This window comes from Crinia signifera, chromosome 8, assembly GCF_055691185.1.
Source record: "Crinia signifera chromosome 8, ASM5569118v1, whole genome shotgun sequence".
Taxonomy (NCBI): Eukaryota; Metazoa; Chordata; class Amphibia; order Anura; family Myobatrachidae; genus Crinia; species Crinia signifera.
In genome coordinates this window covers 27,945,282-27,965,288 of record NC_139224.1, presented here as the reverse complement: position 1 = coordinate 27,965,288, position 20,007 = coordinate 27,945,282, and the positions used below count along the sequence as shown (strand labels likewise).

The following is a 20,007-nucleotide window of genomic DNA, read 5'->3' as shown; positions in this document are numbered from 1 at the left end:
AAAATTATTATTTTAACTCTTTTGTTTAGTAACTGGTAAGGTCGATGTATCAAGCAGTGAATATTGTGAAGTAAAGAAGTTGTCCACAGCAAACAGCATGTATCTAACTGCCGTTTTATAGAATGGACTTAATAAATGCTACCTCAACGCTGATTGGGTGTCACTCCTTGAAAAAGCTGCTCTGTGCAGTGAAACGCGTTGGCCCAGGCTCCTAACTGCCCACCACAAAACGCTGCCTGCCACTGTCACCTATTTCCACTGAGAACCGTTTGGAGATTCTCACCTGCTTACCATCACTGGCCCTATCGACCTGGAGTGAGGCACTCACCTCTTGAAGGCAAGCCGCCTGTCTAATACCCACCCAGGGTCCTACAGCGGACACTCTACCAATATTTCTTATCCAAGTTGGGAGGATCGCTACCCCCTACTGCAATCGGAAGAAATCCATATTCGAGTACCGCCGCGGCCAGTTTTTTGATACATCTATCCGCTCCTCATTTCAACGGTTACCCACTGGACTGTGGACTCTAACTAAGGTGATATCACTCTAACAGTGGACGCAGCTATTTTCAATTATTCTTACCCTCCCCCTTCCCCTTCTTTTATATTGTGTACCTTGTACCTTGTATTTTTACATGTTCATTACAGCATGCTATTTGTATAATTAAAAATTATATATTTTTAAATCCTCAGTCTGTCATCAATGAGCGCAGTCTACCACCTTTTCTTTGTATATTTTCCATAGGGATTGACACCCCCTTTTTTTGACAGCCGCTAGCAGAGGCCACTCATACAGGCGCCCCTACAGTTACCTCGGTAACTGATACCCCAATTTTTTCTATTTGGAATAAAGCCTGGCTCACCCTGCAGAGAGGTGCTGGTTATAGCATCCACGCTGCTGGGTCTGGGCTGTGTGTCTTCATTGTTCCACCTGTCTGTCAGCTACAGTTTTCCTGCGTGATTACTGTCTGCTTGGGGACTCTTTGGCAGTATCTGCTCCTTCTACCAGTATTTAATAAGTCCAATATAATCCCCTACTTTGCCTGCTTGTTGCACCTGTGGGCCTAGGCCTTCCATGTTTAGGTTTGTGGTCAGTCCTTCCTGACCCTCTCCTTACAGTGCTTAGCCTCCTGTTGCAGCCTTGTCCCTCGTAAGATCTGGCGGCACCGGAGTGAGGGCAGACCAAATATGCCACCACAAAAGTGGCTGTTAAAGATGAATCCTTCGTTTGCAGGAGGTGAAAGGGACCACTGGGCATCTGCAAGTCCCCACACCTTCACTCCTAACACTGTGAATGGTGTTTTGCAGGTGTTTGGCTGGAGCTATACTCTGTGTTCCGGGCTCCTTGGAAATTAAAGAAAAAAATGTGTTTATGCTACACCATTGATGGAGGGAAAACATCTTGTTCACCTCCATCAATGGCAAAAGTATTTTACATTGTCCATAAACCATCGCTGATTATGAATCATTGACCATCCCTACTCTAAATGGATACAGAGGACTGAACACAACGAATAGGAAAATTTCTAAGGGATTTCAGAGCATTAAAAACTGGAGATAATTAATGAGAAACCCGGACTGACACTTTCCTTCTAATTGAATCCTGACCGTGCAGAAAGGGCAGCTGCCTGTTAGACTCCTTCTCTCCACTAAATGGAGAAACCATTAGGATGGGGACAGAGATAAAAAAAATGTAAGTATAAAAAAAAATGTTGCTTCCTTTTAAACCTGAGAACAATTTCTTTGTGTGGGGTTCAAACTGCTAATGGTCGATGTTATTATTTAGTCTTGAAAACCAAAATGACTCCCTTCAGGAATAATGCGAAGGTGACGTTCATGTTCTTTTGGTATATTTTCCCGAAGACTTGAAAGCCATAGGGGTCTGCTGAGGAAAGGTTCTTATTTATCTTCCAGGAGAATAATATGACACCTTCTCAATGTTATTGTACGAACCATTCATCAAACTCCGCGAGGCTCGGGACAGTCTGATGAACAAGCTCTGTGGAATAACAATGGTGAGTGCTTTATTGGAAGCAAGAGGAAAGACAACCTTTGATTCCAATATTGCACTGAACGGCTGGACATCAGGATGCTCCATGCATTTGTGATGAGCAGATCGGTACCTTGCACAAACCTCTGGTACAGACAGTTGAGGATAAAGAAATGAAAAAGGAGAAAGCACTATAACATTTTTGTAGAAGTAGCTGTCAACACTGGGCAAAATTCAGATTCAGAGGGGTATAATTACTACAGCTTCTAAAAATTAAAACAAGTGATGTTGCCCATAGCAACCATCCAGATTCAATCTATCATTTTCTAGGATGCAATAGAGAAATGATACAATCTGATTGGTTGCTATTTTTAGATGTTTCTGTAAATTTACCCCCGATACTGGACAGATTCGGTCGCAGTTGTCAATGGGTTCTTTACTGTCCATCAGCACCTGAGCCACGGTACACATGCGCCGTGATGGCCACAGTGTGGGGAAAGCCTCAGTGTGATTGACAGGTTACAGGTGTTGGGGCATATTTCTGAAAACGGAGGCGTGTCTTATGTGTGCTGAAGCCAATGACTTTGTCTTCTGAAGTAGAATGTTTGACCTCAGCAGCTTGGTCGCAGTGGCCATTCCTGGCACCCATGTCACTGTGCAATTTCCATGGGACGCCCAGCGTTTCATGGCGGAATGCCCCTGAAACGTTGGGTGTTTCAATGGGTGTGACTATGCACTGTCGCCCCATGCCCCCCACCCGCAATCTTGGGTGCATGCACCCGGCAAACAGACTGTTTGTCGTGGCTGCACGCACCCGCTGTATGCACATGCGCATAAATGTGGCTGTGTATATGTGTACGAATGCGTCATGCGAGGGAGGGGGTGCATACCGGCATTCGCAGGACATCCATAGTAAATGGATTGTGTGATCACGGGTGCAACTGATCACACCTGGGTGCGTGTACTTGCTAATGCAATGCATACACACAAGAGTAGGCATCATGGCAACAATGAACATTACTACATCTGCATACTTGCCTTAGGCTGGTTTCACACACTCCGGCTCCTGCCGGACGGTGAAATCCCGCACGGCCATGGAGCCGTGCCGCACACACTAGTTTATCATGGAAGGGATGGCCACAGCCCGGCAGCCGTCCCTTCCAATGGCGGGATCCGGCTGCAACCGTGCGGCCGGGCCGTGGCCGTCCCGTGTGAATGGACACAATAGTGTCCATTCACAACTAATGTGTGCGGCACGGCTCCCTGGCCGTGCGGGATTTCACCGTCCGGCAGGAGCCGGAGTGTGTGAAACCAGCCTGACCAAGGCTCCAAAAATCTTATAAGACCCAACATCTTCAGGGGCCAAATGTAATAGAGTGAGAGTTTCAGAAAGTGAGAGATTTTGGGAGAGTTTTCCCATGTTTTTTAAAGCAGCAATCAATTACATGGCAAAATCAACCTGGCTTTTCAGTGTAATTGATTGCTGCTTTAAAAAACATGGGAAAACTCTCCCCAAATCAGTACTGGGTAATTTTATGCCCTATTAAGTCCTTACCTTGGCAAATCTTACTGCACGCCTGCCAAGGTCCGTAGGGATTCCAGTAGAAAAGCTGAGGTTTATCTTCAATGGGGATATTAAAAGTATATCGGACATCAGGGTTGTATAAATTTCCAACCGATAATATCTAGATAAAAAGACAAGCTGATAGTTAACACCACTGAGTCGCTCCAAGTCACTTACTGGCAGAGCACAAGAGATTGATTTCCGTTACCTGCACTACAATTTCTTGCTCAATCCGATCCGTACAATTAATCCTTTCAACGGCGTGATCTGACCCGCTGTACTCAATCACCGCGTTCCCCACTTTGATTTCCCTTTTGAACATACTGACCACAAACTCGCCATTCAGAAGGAATTCCCCGTGGCTATTTGACAAAGCTGCGAGGAGAAACACAATATCATATATTAGAGAACGCTGGACAGATGATAAACTCACAGGTGTCACAGGTTTTATATATATATATATATATATATATATATATATATATATATATATAGGGCGTAGAGGGGAAACGCACACTCTTAGTAGGGAACCAATTGGGGTGCAGGGACAGGTATCCAATATTGTATATCAGTCATCAGATAGGTAAATCCAATCCCGAGACAGACAGGTCCAGCACCCCTTAGTACATCATATGTAATAAAAACAATTTAATGGAGTAGAATACAAGGATTCACAATATTCATCATATCCGTGGCAGTAGCTGAAGACAGCAATACACTCATATGCACAAGTTTAGCCCTGATGGGCCGTTTCTGTGACACTACAGCTGAGTGTCACTGTGCATACTCTGCATACTGAGGTCAGAGGATCATCATGTGCCATCTGACTGTGGTTGCCAATGACAACAATTATAAATCAACAGTAGTAGTCTGAAGAAACAAACCAAGGGAAAATAGTAGTAGTAGATTCCTCTGCTAGACTGCCAAAGTGATATATAACAAATAAACAAACAAACAACAACATCACCGCCCCCAGCCCACCCTCCCTGCAATGAACAGCCTGTCGAGTGTGTAAATTGCCGAAGCCATTCATTACTGGGGTATGTGGATGCGGAAATATGCACAGACCCCCAAACATGGGAACGTAGCTGAATTTGCCCCGTTCAGAATAAAAATGAATCAGGGGCCATTATTAATTTCTATCAATTAAGTTCATTACTAATGACTAGATAACCCTTTCCCCATCGAACTTGGGCAAGTGATGCTAACAGGGCTGGATTAAGGGCTGGCAAGTCTCCCCCTGGTACCTGGAAAGTGCGGGTATCCGGGCAGCGTGGCAGAGACCCTGCCACTGACTTCCCTTCCGCCGCAGGGATCCCGCCACTGACTTCACATCCATCGCAGGGACCCCCTGCCCGCTGCCCAGACCTGCTGCCTGCCATCCTCCCAACCGCCACCGCCGCAGCAGTGGGGTGGTGGTTGTGGGGGCCCCAGGGCCCCTGTCACCCCATGGGTAATCCGCCACTGGATGCTATGTATTTGTGTTAGCCAAGTGTCTGTCATCAGCCATAGTGCGCATTGCCTCTTCTCTCCCTTCTGGTAACAGCAGTAAATATAGCAGGAGACACAGTGTGACAAGAGTTCATTTTCAGCACTTTAGTTTCCAAAGACAAGTGACTGGCCTGCAACTCTTAAATTGCATTTCAGATCCATTACGCCTACTGTACGCTTTTCTGAAACAGTGCTGGAACAATACAGCTTTGTGTAGCTGGTTGTATTTCATACAGCAGATAAAATTGCTGTTTGAGGGATTTACGCCTGGTGGGCCAAGCTTTGCCAATGAGTCACCTTAGGCACAAAGCTCATGCAAGCAATAGAAAAATCCTTTTTGTTTTTCAAAATATTGTTAAAGAAATAGAAAGTAGCTGGGCAGTAAAAATACTGTATGTTGTATTAATGAGGGGGGGGGCTTTATTGTGGGGTCCACACTCCCCTAAGCACCCGGCCCGATACTTATGCTTCGGTCGGGGAAGCTTTTGTAAGAAGTGTTCCCCGTCGGTGGCATGACACTGGCTGTTTGAGCTCTGTGCTGGTCTCCAAAAAACAGGGTACCTCTACTTCCTTTGTCCCCCGTATTTCAGGAACCCAGACCGGGCCAAGAGCCTGGTGCTGGTTATAGAAATACAGGGGGAGCCCATTTGATCCCCCCCCCCTCCTGTATTTCTGCAACCAGGAGTGGCTCAATGAGCCCAGGACTTGCTTTGCTTGTGGGGGAGGGGGCACCCCTTTTTTTTTAATTTAATTTAATTATTTTTTTTTTACACAGAGAAGGATCGCATGGATCAGTCCTATCGTATGGTGGTTTTGGCTGCCAGGAAACTCGTTAACCAAATACGAATCACTTTACCATCAGAAAATACGAATCTGGAAAATACAGCAGCTTTGTCAATTATCCGTTCGTATTTTCGGCCGTAATTGATAAAAAGTAAAAAAAATTATCTATCTATCTATCTATCTATCTATCTATCTATCTCCGTTCCTCATGGCCTCCTGTATTGGGTTAATAATATGTGTGCAGTTATGTCTATGTTGTGCTATTGTGCTGCTTTCCTGAGAAAGTGCGTTTCTCCACGCTCCCTTCCCCAGCTTATAATGTACACATCCATATGCGCATGCACGCAATGAGAAAGTTAGGGTCTGGTTGGTAGCAATCATTGCCATCCATATCCTGTAATTAGGCAGTGCTTATGGAAATTAATACAAAATGACCTATTCACTGGCAGCATACCCAGGCAACAGAAAGGAGTAATTATCTCATTTCCTTGGTGATTTTTAAAGCATAATGCACTGAAGAATTGCTTAATTAGAGGTTATATACAGACTGATATGTCTATGGGTGGAGAAGGGCTGCATTATGCTGATTAGTGCAGCACATTTGCCTAGTTATGAATGTCGGGTTGGTCTAGATACGGTAGTTGCCGATCATCCATTCACAAAGAGATCCGTTCCCTTTCCGACTTTACAAACATATCCTCCAAATAATACCCCTTTCGCACCAGAAGCAAATTACCGGGTTAAAGATTTTCAACCCGGGAATTTGCGGAAAAATCACTCTTTGAAGCTCGATACATCATGATTATTTCTGACTAATTTGTGATCTTTTACGGTAGTACAGTAGGATATTGCAGTGGCCTTTTCCCTGTATCTTTCCCATATGCAGAAACATTACAAACATTGTAGAACAAAAGTAGCCTACATGTAGCAGAGGGAAAACCATAGTGTTGCTTTGTTTCCCCTCTTTGTTCACCCACAACATACAGCAGTGAGTCAACGTTTGCACTTCACACTTGATGACAATGTTACATTCCTGCTGAGCACAGAGCACTCGCTCACTGCGCTGAGAAATGGCAGAGTTATCCACTTGGGTTTGGAACATTAGGGTCTAATCTAGGTGCACAGTCAATAGGTCGAACCCTATAGATTGTAAGCTTGCGAGCAGGGCCCTCCTACCTCTATGTCGGTTTGTTTCAATATAAGAAACTGCAAATAAAATAAATAAATAAATTGGTCGACAGGAAAAAGGTTGGCATGCATTAAATTGACACTGTGAACAGGTTGACAAAAGCAAAAGGTCGACTGGGAAAAGTTCGACGTGCGTTTTTTCATGGTTTTTTTTGGTGTCTATGTCAGCAGATGTTAAGTTAACGCTCGCCATGCTTAGGGCACTTTTATATTTTGCCGCTATGCCTACTGGGATGGTAAAGTAAGAACAATTCGATTTAACAAAAAATCATGAAAAAAGTTGTCGACCTTTCTCATGTATCAACCTGCAGTGTGTCGAATAATAGTGGTCGTAGACTGTCAACATAATGACCCAACACCATTTACTTGTACCTCTAGAGCAGGCACCAGCAACTGGAGGGCCGCGATCCATCTCCGGGCCGCAAAAGACAGAACAGCGGACCGCAGACTAATGAATAATGGCAGGGGAAGGAAGATGGCGGTAGCACTGTAATGACTTGGAGAGGCCACGGCGTCCATTTTCCTTCCCCTTGCCGAGCAAGCTGACGCGGCGTCTCACGTGAGCAAGGGCTGAAGTGACGTCCCTTGTGACGCTGCAGTTTACGTGGAGCATCTGTGAGTACGAATTACTAAGTTACTCCAACATCGTGCTGTGGATACACATGTTGTATAGAAAGCGTAAAGTTGACAGTGAAAATAGGAAGTTTCTGTCAGAGTGGACCGAACTATACTGTTTTACGCTGAAAAAGCTGTGCCAGTTCGCCTCATTTGCAACAAGACGGTCGCTATTATTAAAAGTGGAAATGTTTGGGGGGGGGGGGGGTACACGACCTATGTTGTATATATTGAATATATATATATTTTTTGTTTGTATATACATATTCCTCTACTGTGTATATTATGTACGTGAATAGTAAGCCACAAAACTCATCTTACGGGCCCTGTCTAATGTAAGGTCAATAAGTTTGAATATCTCGAGAGGGCTATAAGGATGTTATGTAGTAACCAGTGTTGGCCAATAGACCTGCAGTGACTAAATAATCTCGAGCAGGTATAATCATATATCTATGTAAAAGAATTAACAAGGCTGTATAGAATAAACGCTCTCTTTCACCCCACTAGGAATAAGATAGGAAGTAGATTGCCGTTTTTCACAGGATACTAATTTATTGTCTCCAAAGTTGTAATGTGCTAATGACTTGTATAGTAAAATACTGTATATTTATGTGTTTGTTATGTATGTAAATGGGTGTCTTAAAAATGTTTGTCTTTTTCATAAATAAAAACTCAATAAAAAAAAAAAAAAAGTGGAAATGTAAAGCGACACTACGAAACAAATCATCATGATTTTCATAAAAAGTTTCCTCCTGGCAGTGCAGCCCGTAAAGACAAACTGCAGTCTTGTCTGTCTTCTTACAAAAATAGGATGGTGATACTAGTTCGGTGCATGAGCGAACAACAAAAATCTGCAGAAGAAGCGTTGCACATATGCCGGACGCTTAGTAAGCACCAGAAGCCATTCTCAGACTCGGAGATCGTAAAAGAATGGATTTTGGAAACGGTCATTTTTATGGCTATTCAAGGCATTCCTTTGTCATCAAGAAGCAGTACAAGAGGAACAGAAATTTTAGCTTCGGACAACAAAAACATCTTGCTCAAACTTCTACATAAGGCACCTTGTTACGCCATTGCACTTGACGATTCTTGCGACATTGTTGACCATGAACAAATGTCCATTTTTGTGCGATTTTATGATGTTGAAAGTAAACAATTTAGAGATGAGTTGCTAGCAATATTGCCATTTACGGGCAAGACTCGCGGAGAAGATTTATCGCAAAATCAAACATTAGCTATGATAAAATTGTGTCCATTTCAACTGATGGCGTCCTGGCCATGATAGGCAAAGGAAAGGGTTTGGTAAAGAGAAATAGGGATAAGAATGCTGGGATATTGGGGGTTATTCTAATTGCTTCGGTCGGAGGACTGATGTTGCATGTCTGCTATTGCATGCTTCAGTGCATGTGCAGACGTAGGGTGCGTGCACCCACAGCGAACTTTCGGTTTGCCGGGTGCACACACCCTAGGTGGCGTGCAGGGGGCGGTGAAGGGCGGGGGGTGCTGGGCTGCCCTATTACCATATGGGAACACCTAGCGTTCCATGGGCGTTCCCATGAGAACGCTGGGCGTTCTCATGGTAACGAGGCCGTGACGGACATGTGGGGGGCGGGCAGCTGACATCACCGGATCGCAGCTTTGCGAGTCAATCAGAATAAGGCCCATTATCTTATCAGTGCATAATTCATCAGACATCCCTTTGGGGCAAACTCAGTGCTACATTGAAGGACCTAGTGGACACCTTGATTAAGTTGATCAATTTTATGACGTCTCGCTCTGCTCTTCAGCTCAGACAGTTCAAAGAGTATGAATGTGATTCCGCCTATTCCGATTTATTACAACAAAACAATGTTCGCTGCCTGAGTAAAGGCCAAGTTATTGAATGTTTTTGGCACATAAAAGAAGAAGTGACAGCATTCCTGGCAAATTTAAATACTGAAGAAGGAAGGAAGTACGTGGAGATCCTAGCCAACAAGTGCAATATGCAAGCTTTGTCTTTTCTGAAAGACATTCTCAAATATTTAAATGAGCTTAATACAGGTTGAGTATCCCATATCCAAAATGCTCGGGACCAGGAGAATTTTGGATAACGGATTATTCCGTATTTCGGAATATTTTAATATTTCAATTATGTATTTTGAAGTATCTTGCATTTATGCTGTATAAACACATAAAATACACACAAATATATTTTATTACCACGTAAAATACACACAAATATATTTTATTTGTTCAAAAAACAAGGTTTCAAAACATGAAACAAAATTTGTGTACTATCTCAGATATTGAATTTGAATGCCAAGCAATCATTTTCTTGCACATATATAGTGCCAGTTACATATCATGTCACCAGTAGTGCTGTTACAAATGTCCCCAGTGAGTTTTTAGCAAAAAAAATATTTTTTTTTCACTTTCTGGAATGTATGGTTTTCGGAATAATTCGGATAACGGATACTCGGATACGGGATACTCAACCTGTACCAAGTTGCAAGGGAACGGAAAGTTAATATGTGATCTGATACAAAGTGTCTCTGCTTGAGTTATTTGAAAAAGACATTGAAAAGCAAGAATTTATTCATTTTCCAACAACTCTTGAATTAAGAAAAAATAATTCTGAAATGGACGTTGCATTATTTTCAAGTTTTGTCTCAGATCTTAGAAAGGAATTTGCAGCAAGATTCCAAAACTTTGCAGAGATAGGGAAACTGTCGCATTTTATAAAAACTCCTTTTGAAGTTTCTCCAGCGGGAGAATGGACTGATGTCGCTGAGAAGTTCGGACTTTCAAAACCTACCCTTCAAATGGAGATAATCGACATGCAAGATTTTCCTTGAAAATGTACAAAACTGCATACACTGAATCTTGGGCTTAGCATGTTTTGGACAAGTACGCAAATTGTAAAAAACTGGCTATCAAAAAATCTACCATGTTGGTGAGACCTCTTTTTCCAAGTTGAATTTTCTGAAGAACAGACATCGATCAAGGTTAACAGATGCCCACCTTGAAGACACTCTGCATATTAGTTTTTCTCCAAGAGTTTCAAACTTTAAAAAACTGGCTCAGGATCAGAAGTGCAATTTCTCACATTAAGTGGGTGATTCTGGTTGGTTTTCTTTAATGGACAAAACCATGTGCACTGCAGGTGGGGCAGATGTGCAGAGAGAGTTACATTTGGGTGAGTTATTTTGTTTCTGTGCAGAGTAAATACTGGCTGCTTTATTTTTACACTGCAATATAGATTTCAGTTTGAACACACCCCACCCAAATGTACCAACCCTACCTGCAGTGCATATGGTTTTGTCCATTAACCCCTTCCTGACAGAGCCAGTTTTTGCGTTCCTGACAGAGCCCTTTTTTTCAAATCTGACATGTCTCACTTAAGTGGGGATAACTTTTTTTTGCTTTTACTTATCCCAGTGATTTTGAGATTGTTTTTTCGTGACACATTGTACTTCAAATTAGTGGTAAATTTGGGTCGATACAGTCTGTGTTTTTTTGTGAAAAATACCAAAATATCGTGAAAAAATGGAAAATTTAGCGATTTGCAAAATGTTAAATTTTCTGCTTGTGAGACAAATAATCTTACCACTCAAAATAGTGAATAACTAACATAGACCATATGTCTACTTTATGTTGACATCATTATTTCAACTTCCTTTTAATTTTTTGGGACACTAGGAGGCTTACAATATGAATAGCAAATTCTCAAATTTTCAAGAAAATTTCAAACACTGATTTTTTTAGGGACCAGTTCAGTTCTGATGTGACTTTGAGTGACTTGTATGTGAGACACCCCCATAAATGATGCCATTTCAAAAACTGCACCCCTCACAGTATTCAAAACAGCATTTTGGAAGTTTGTTAACCCTTTAGGTGTTTCACAGGAATTAAAACAAAGTGTAGGTGAAATTTCAAAATTTCTTTTTTTTTGCAGATTTGCAATTTTAATACATTTTTCTAAGGAACACAGTACATTTTACTAGAGAAATGTGACTAAAAATTGATTCCCCCAATTCTTTTGTTTTCATAAATATCCTATATGTGGCCCTAGTGTGCACGGTGACCAAACCACAGGCTTCATAATAGAAGGAGCACCTACTTGATTTTGGAGCCTCCTTTTTATGAGATTATTTTTTAGGCACCATGTAGGTTTCAAGGCACCATAAGATGCTAAAAGTTAGGAACCCCCCCACAAGTGACCCCATTTTGCAAACTACACCCCTCAGGGAATTCATCTAGGGGTATAGTGTACATTTCAAACCCCCAGGGGTTTCACCAATTGTGGTACAACTGGGCAGTGAAAATGAAAAATTATTTTTTTTACACAAAAATGCAGTTCTGGCTCCAAATTTGTCATTTTCAGAAGGTATGAAGGAGACAAAGCACCCCATAATCTGTGCCCCAATTTCTCCCGAGTACGGCAATGCCTCACATGTGACCAAAAAATACCAGTTGGGTGCATGGCAGGACTCAGAAGGGAAGGAGTGATTTTTGGATTTTGCAGCTCAGATTCTGGTGGAATTTTGGTGGGTGCTATGTCGCATTAGCAAGACCCCCCAAGCACCAATACAGTGGAACCCCCCCACAAGTCACCCCATTTTGCAAACTACACCCCTCAGGGAATTCATCTAGGGGTATAGTGTACATTTCAAACCCCCAGGGGTTTCACCAATTTTGATACAAGTGGGCAGTGAAAATGAAAAATTACATTTTTTTACACAAAAATGCAGTTCTGGCTCAAAATTTTTTATTTTCAGAAGGTATGAAGGAGAAAAAGCACCCCAAAATCTGTGCCCCAATTTCTCCCGAGTACGGCAATGCCTCACATGTGACCAAAAAATACCAGTTGGGTGCATGGCAGGACTCAGAAGGGAAGGAGTGATTTTTGGATTTTGCAGCACAGATTCTGGTGGAATGAATGGTGGGTGCTATGTTGCACCAATACAGTGGAACCCCCCCACAAGTCACCCCATTTTGCAAAGTACACCCCTCAGGGAATTCATCTAGGGGTATAGTGTACATTTCAAACCCCCAGGGGTTTCACCAATTTTGATACAAGTGGGCAGTGAAAATGAAAAATTACATTTTTTTTACACAAAAATGCAGTTCTGGCTCAAATTTTTTCATTTTCAGAAGGTATGAAGGAGAAAAAGCACCCCAAAATATGTGCCCCATTTTCTCCCGAGTACGGAAATGCCTCACATGTGACCAAAAAATACCAGTTGGGTGCATGGCAGGACTCAGAACGGAAGGAGTGATTTTTGGATTTTGCGGCTCAGATTCTGGTGGAATTTTGGTGGGTGCTATGTCGCATTAGCAAGACCCCCCAAGCACCAATACAGTGGAACCCCCCCACAAGTCACCCCATTTTGAAAACTACACCCCTCAGGGAATTCATCTAGGGGTATAGTGTACATTTCAAACCCCCAGGGGTTTCACCAATTTTGATACAAGTGGGCAGTGAAAATGAAAAATTACATTTTTTACACAAAAATGCAGTTCTGGCTCGAAATTTTTCATTTTCAGAAGGTATGAAGGAGAAAAAGCACCCCAAAATCTGTGCCCCAATTTCTCCCGAGTACGGCAATGCCTCACATGTGACCAAAAAATACCAGTTGGGTGCATGGCAGGACTCAGAACGGAAGGAGTGATTTTTGGATTTTGCAGCTCAGATTCTGGTGGAATTTTGGTGGGTGCTATGTCGCATTAGCAAGACCCCCCAAGCACCAATACAGTGGAACCCCCCCACAAGTCACCCCATTTTGAAAACTACACCCCTCAGGGAATTCATCTAGGGGTATAGTGTACATTTCAAACCCCCAGGGGTTTCACCAATTTTGATACAAGTGGGCAGTGAAAATGAAAAATTACATTTTTTTACACAAAAATGCAGTTCTGGCTCAAAATTTTTCATTTTCAGAAGGTATGAAGGAGAAAAAGCACCCCAAAATATGTGCCTCAATTTCTCCCGAGTACGGCAATGCCTCACATGTGACCAAAAAATACCAGTTGGGTGCATGGCAGGACTCAAAACGGAAGGAGTGATTTTTGGATTTTGCAGCACAGATTTTGGTGGAATGAATGGTGGGTGCTATGTTGCACCAATACAGTGGAACCCCCCCACAAGTCACCCCATTTTGCAAAGTACACCCCTCAGGGAATTCATCTAGGGGTATAGTGTACATTTCAAACCCCCAGGGGTTTCACCAATTTTGATACAAGTGGGCAGTGAAAATGAAAAATTAAATTTTTTTACACAAAAATGCAGTTCTGGCTCAAAATTTTTCATTTTCAGAAGGTATGAAGGAGACAAAGCACCCCAAAATCTGTGCCCCAATTTCTCCCGAGTACGGCAATGCCTCACATGTGACCAAAAAATACCAGTTGGGTGCATGGCAGGACTCAGAAGGGAAGGAGTGATTTTTGGATTTTGCAGCTCAGATTCTTTTGGAATTTTGGTGGGTGCTATGTTGCATTAGCAAGACCCCCCAAGCACCAATACAGTGGAACCCCCCCACAAGTGACCCCATTTTGCAAACTACACCCCTCAGGGAATTCATCTAGGGGTATAGTGTACATTTCAAACCCCCAGGGGTTTCACCAATTTTGATACAAGTGGGCAGTGAACATGAAAAATTACATTTTTTACACAAAAATGCAGTTCTGGCTCAAAATTTTTCATTTTCAGAAGGTATGAAGGAGAAAAAGCACCCCAAAATCTGTGCCCCAATTTCTCCCGAGTACGGCAATGCCTCACATGTGACCAGAAAATACCAGTTGGGTGCATGGCAGGACTCAAAAGGGAAGGAGTGATTTTTGGATTTTGCAGCTCAGATTCTGGTGGAATTTTGGTGGGTGCTATGTCGCATTAGCAAGACCCCCCAAGCACCAATACAGTGGAACCCCCCCACAAGTGACCCCATTTTGCAAACTACACCCCTCAGGGAATTCATCTAGGGGTATAGTGTACATTTAAAACCCCCAGGGGTTTCACCAATTTTGATACAAGTGGGCAGTGAAAAAGAAAAATTACATTTTTTACACAAAAATGCAGTTCTGGCTCAAAATTTTTCATTTTCAGAAGGTATGAAGGAGAAAAAGCACCCCAAAATCTGTGCCCCAATTTCTCCCGAGTACGGCAATGCCTCACATGTGACCAAAAAATACCAGTTGGGTGCATGGCAGGACTCAGAACGGAAGGAGTGATTTTTGGATTTTGCAGCACAGATTCTGGTGGAATGAATGGTGGGTGCTATGTTGCACCAATACAGTGGAACCCCCCCACAAGTCACCCCATTTTGCAAACTACACCCCTCAGGGAATTCATCTAGGGGTATAGTGTACATTTCAAACCCCCAGGGGTTTCACCAATTTTGATACAAGTGGGCAGTGAAAATGAAAAATTACATTTTTTTACACAAAAATGCAGTTCTGGCTCAAAATTTTTCATTTTCAGAAGGAATGAAGGAGACAAAGCACCCCAAAATCTGTGCCCCAATTTCTCCCGAGTACGGCAATGCCTCATGTGTGACCAAAAAGTGGCAGGACTCAGAAGGGAAGGAGTGATATTTGGATTTTGCAGCACAAATTCTGGTGGAATGATGGTGGGTGCTATGTCGCATTAGCAAGACCCCCAAAGCACCAATACAGTGGAACCCCCCCACAAGTCACCCCATTTTGCAAACTACACCCCTCAGGGAATTCATCTAGGGGTATAGTGTACATTTCAAACCCCCAGGGGTTTCACCAATTTTGATACAAGTGGGCAGTGAAAATGAAAAATTAAATTTTTTTACACAAAAATGCAGTTCTGGCTCAAAATTTTTCATTTTCAGAAGGAATGAAGGAGACAAAGCACCCCAAAATCTGTGCCCCAATTTCTCCCGAGTACGGCAATGCCTCACATGTGACCAAAAAATACCAGTTGGGTGCATGGCAGGACTCAGAAGGGAAGGAGTGATTTTTGGATTTTGCGGCTCAGATTCTGGTGGAATGAATGGTGGGTGCTATGTGGCATTAGCAAGACCCCCGAAGCACGGTGAAATTATGAACCTAATATTCCATAGATGTGTGGTATATTTTAAAACACTCCTTTATACATAGGCCGGGTTTGTCGGGGCAAGTGTCACACTGGAAAATAGTTTGCTTTCTTATTCCCTTTTTATAGCAAACTTTGCACCTTTTTTGTGTCCTGCCCTTTTTTCCAGTGGAGGGGATTTCATCAGGAAAATGCTGCCCTGGTACAATACGGGGGCCAGTACTAGAAGTACTGGGGCCCTCTGCCTGCTGGTTCCCAAATATTAGGCCCTTTATGACTTCCTCTTGAAAGTGCATAAATGTCCCCCTCTGGCCGGTAGAACGGAATAGCACGTAAGCGTTATACAGTGCCATCTGGATGATATACACGGCCACCTTCTTGTACCAGATTTTTGTTTTCCGCAGGGCACTGTACGGCTTCAGTACCTGATCTGAAAGATCCACTCCGCCCATGTACCTATTGTAATCCAGGATACAATTAGGTTTTGAGGTGTGGGTACTGGTACCTCGTACAGGGACGGAGGTGGTACTGTCTCCGTGAATTGTTGTCAGTATAAGGACATCCCTCTTGTCCTTATATTTGACCAACAACATATTTTCGTTGCATATTCCCCTGCTTTCACCCCTTCTCATTACTTGGGCAATGTGCGTTTTTGGGAGGCCTCTTTGGTTCTTGCGCACAGTACCGCAAGCTGCTGTACCTCTTGAACCAAGGGCCTTAAACAGGGGGATGCTAGTGTAAAAGTTATCCACATAGAGGTGATAACCTTTATCCAGGAAGGGGTGCACTAAATCCCAGACAATTTTCCCACTAACACCTACGAGGGAGGGGGGGCATTCTGGCGGTTCAATTCTAGAATCCTTCCCTTCATAAACCCTAAACCTGTGGGTGTACCCTGAGGTGCTTTCACACAGTTTATACATTTTTATGCCATACCTTGCCCTCTTACTGGGAAGGTACTGGCGGAATTTAACCCTTCCTTTAAAATGTATAAGGGACTCGTCGATACAAATAAATTTTTCAGGGATGTACACCTCTTCAAATTTGGCACTGAAATGATCAATGACCGGCCTGACTTTGAATAGCCGGTCAAAGGTGGGATCATCTCTGGGTGGGCACTGTGCATTATCGGTGTAATGTATAAATTTAAGAATTGTCTCAAATCGAGTCCGGGTCATGGCCATACGGTAAAATGGAGTACTGTACAGAACATCTGTACTCCAATATTGCCTAATTTCTGGCTTTTTTACTATGCCCATATGAAACACCAGACCCCAAAACGTCATCATCTCTACTGCATCTACAGGGGTCCACCTAGCAAATGATGACGTGGGGTTTTGAGCAATAAACTGCTGGGCATATAAATTAGTTTGGTCCACCATTAAATTTATAAAATCATCAGAGAAAAATAATTTGAAAAAGTCAATTTCTCTGAGACCTGTGGAATCAAATTGGATTCCTGGCATGCCCAAAAACTCAGGAACCTGGGGCTCAAAATTGTCTGGTGGTGGGGTCCATACTAGATCAATTATTGGGGGGGGAATCTCAGCTGATCTACGGGGGCGTCTTTGAGGGGGTCCCTCATCAGCAGAGGAGGAAGAGGAGCTTAAGGCAAATCCTTCAAATTCCCCGCTTGCATCACTGCCTGTGTCAGAGTCAGAAGCAAGCATGGCATATGCCTCCTCCACTGAATACATTCTCCTGGATGATTGGGAGGACATTTGGGAGGACATTTGGGAGGACATTTGGGATGCCATTTTTATTTTTGTGTTACCGGTAGTGAAATGTTTCAACACGTGTATAGTGTAGGGGGGGGCACAAACTTTATTTCAATCCGGGGGGTATGTAGTGTGTAGTGTGTATGTGGTGCAGAAAAAAAAAAAAATGCTTTATACCAATAAAAAAAAAAAAAATGAAGGGGTTAAAAAAAAAAAAAAATGAAGGGGTTAAAAAAAAAAAAAAGGAAGGGGTTAAAAAAAAAAAAGGTCCTGCGCCAAAAATTGAGCACAGATGTTGGTCAGTAACGTCTGTCACTGAACAGCGCTCAAAGGCAACAGGAATTTGATCAAAAAAAAAAAAAAAATAGATCAACCCTGTGCCGAAAAAGATGATCAGTGATGTACGTCACTGATCAGCGCACAGCGGCCACAGGACACCCACAAAATCACAGTGTGTGTAAAAAAAAAAATTAAAAAAATACCCCACAGCACACACACAAAAAAAAAAGGTGATCAGTGATGCGACACTGATTACCAGTGAGGTGCAGCAGGTGCACAACCTTTGGTGCAACTGACAGGTATATATAAAAAAAAAAAAACCTCTGTACCCCCAAAAAAGTTGCTGATCACCTCAGATATAGTGATCAGCACAAAAGGCGGGGACAGCAGACACAAAATTTAGCACTCTCTATCACTATCTCTCTCTATCTCTCTATCTCTCACTATCTAACACTATCTAACACTCTATGACACTGCAGCAGCAGCACTCACAGGTATATCTATATATAAAAAAAAACCTGCGCCCCCAAAAAGTTACTGATCAGTTAATTTATACTGATCAGCACAAAAGGAGGGGGCAGCAGTCAGTTATATAAAAAATATATAGCACAATCTGTCACTATCTCTCTCTATCTCTCTCTATCTCTCTCTCTCTATCTCTCTCTATCTCTCTATAACTATCACACTGCAGCAGCACAAAATATAGCACTCTGTCAGTAGGCCTCTCTCTCTATCTCTCTCTCTCTATCTCTCTCTCTCTATCTATAACTATATCACACTGCAGCAGCACAAAATATAGCACTCTCTGACACTATCTCTCTCTCTATCTCTCTCTATCTCTCTCTATCTCTCTCTATCTCTCTCTATCTCTCTCTCTCTATCTCTCTCTATCTCTCTCTATCTATCTCTATCTATCTCTCTATCTATCTAGCTAATACTAATACAGTGCAGCAGCACAATATCACAGTATGGCACAATTATTGCACAGGATCCAGGAAGCAATCAGCAGCGATCAGGTAAGTATTGCAGCAAGTATTTCTGGTCAGTATGGCGGCAGGGGGGTACGGTGACCGCACTGCACGCTTTCCAGACCGGAATGGCGTCTGCAGTGCAGTCACCGTTAGTTTAAATCTCCCTCCTTGGCTGTGATTGGTCCGTCGGTCCGACGGACCAATCACGGCCTTTGGGGGCGGGCGGGGTGAGGTGGGGTGACACCAGTGTCACCCTTACACCCCGCGGTGATTGGTGCTGTACTTTACAGCACCAATCACCTCTGATCCCGTGTCACCGGCGAACGTTATTCGCCGGTGACACAGGAAAACGCTGTGAATGGCTGTTCACACTGAACAGCCAATCACAGCGATCGCCGACGGGGGGGCGGCATCGCAGCCCCCCCGGGGCATGCACGGACATGTCTGCTGTCAGGGACAGCAGACATGTTGAAACTGTCACCGCGTCTATAGACGCGGTGACAGTTTAAATCCATGACGTACATTTACGCCATGTGTCGGGAAGTGCTTCCCGACCATGACGTAAATGTACGTCAAATGTCGGGAAGGGGTTAAAGAAGGAGTTCGCTTTTGCAAACCAACCAGAATCACTGCCAAAAGTAACATAAAGTAATGTCTACTAAAGTTTTAAGCATTAAAACTATTTTTAAGGAATGTAGTACATGTATATTACTAAGTAGATGTATACTACTACTAAGTAAGTAATAAGTATAAGTTTCAGCACCAAAATAAAAACTAATTACATTCCAGATGTTTGATTTTGCGGACCTCGATTCAAATAATAAAAAATTCATACCTCCCAACTTTTGCAGTTGAAGAATAGGGACACTCACGAGGCATCCAAAAAGGGGGCGTGGTGTATGCAAATAAGGGAGCGGCTTACCTAAATTAGGCCGCACCCCCATTTTCAGCCACTGCGCTGATGAATAGACGCTGTGCATAGACACAGCGTCTATTCTGTCAGATTGTGGGGGACTCCCAACTGCCCCCCGCAGTGGGACACTGCCAGCCTTGGGAGGGACGCGGGAATGGCCACAAAAACCGTGAGATTTCCGGGTTTAGCGGGACAGTTGGGCGGTATGAAAATGACTTGCCTACCCCTGTTCTAATGGCTGTAGATCTACAGTTAAATGTTACACTATTCCTTGTTCGTTGATAAACTTTTCAGTACAATTAAATGTACTATTTGGGGGAAGGGGGGGGGGGTAAGAGGGGCAAGGGGGTTTTGTCCATACTGCGAAATGCAAAACTGTCCCCACCCCCCGCCCGTTGTCACTGATTGCGGACGGCATCAGCAAGATCCAGCTGGCTGGCCGGGTCCTGCCACTGAA

At 43.2% G+C, this 20,007-nt stretch overlaps 1 protein-coding gene across 3 annotated transcripts in view; it reads right to left on the bottom strand.

Moving 5' to 3' along the window:
* The window catches only part of ADAMTS9 (ADAM metallopeptidase with thrombospondin type 1 motif 9), a 237,736-nt gene that overhangs the window by 109,046 nt on the left and 108,683 nt on the right, over window positions 1–20,007 (bottom strand). For all 3 annotated transcript variants that reach the window (XR_014454314.1, XM_083156037.1, XM_083156038.1), the window contains exons 17-18: window positions 3,763–3,929; window positions 3,546–3,675 (exon numbers count right to left, since the gene is read on the bottom strand). Coding sequence is in view for 2 of the 3 variants with exons in the window: in XM_083156037.1 (XP_083012163.1) it covers window positions 3,546–3,675; window positions 3,763–3,929 (297 nt within the window). In the remaining variant the exon portion in view is untranslated. The remainder of the gene's footprint in view (window positions 1–3,545; window positions 3,676–3,762; window positions 3,930–20,007) is intronic.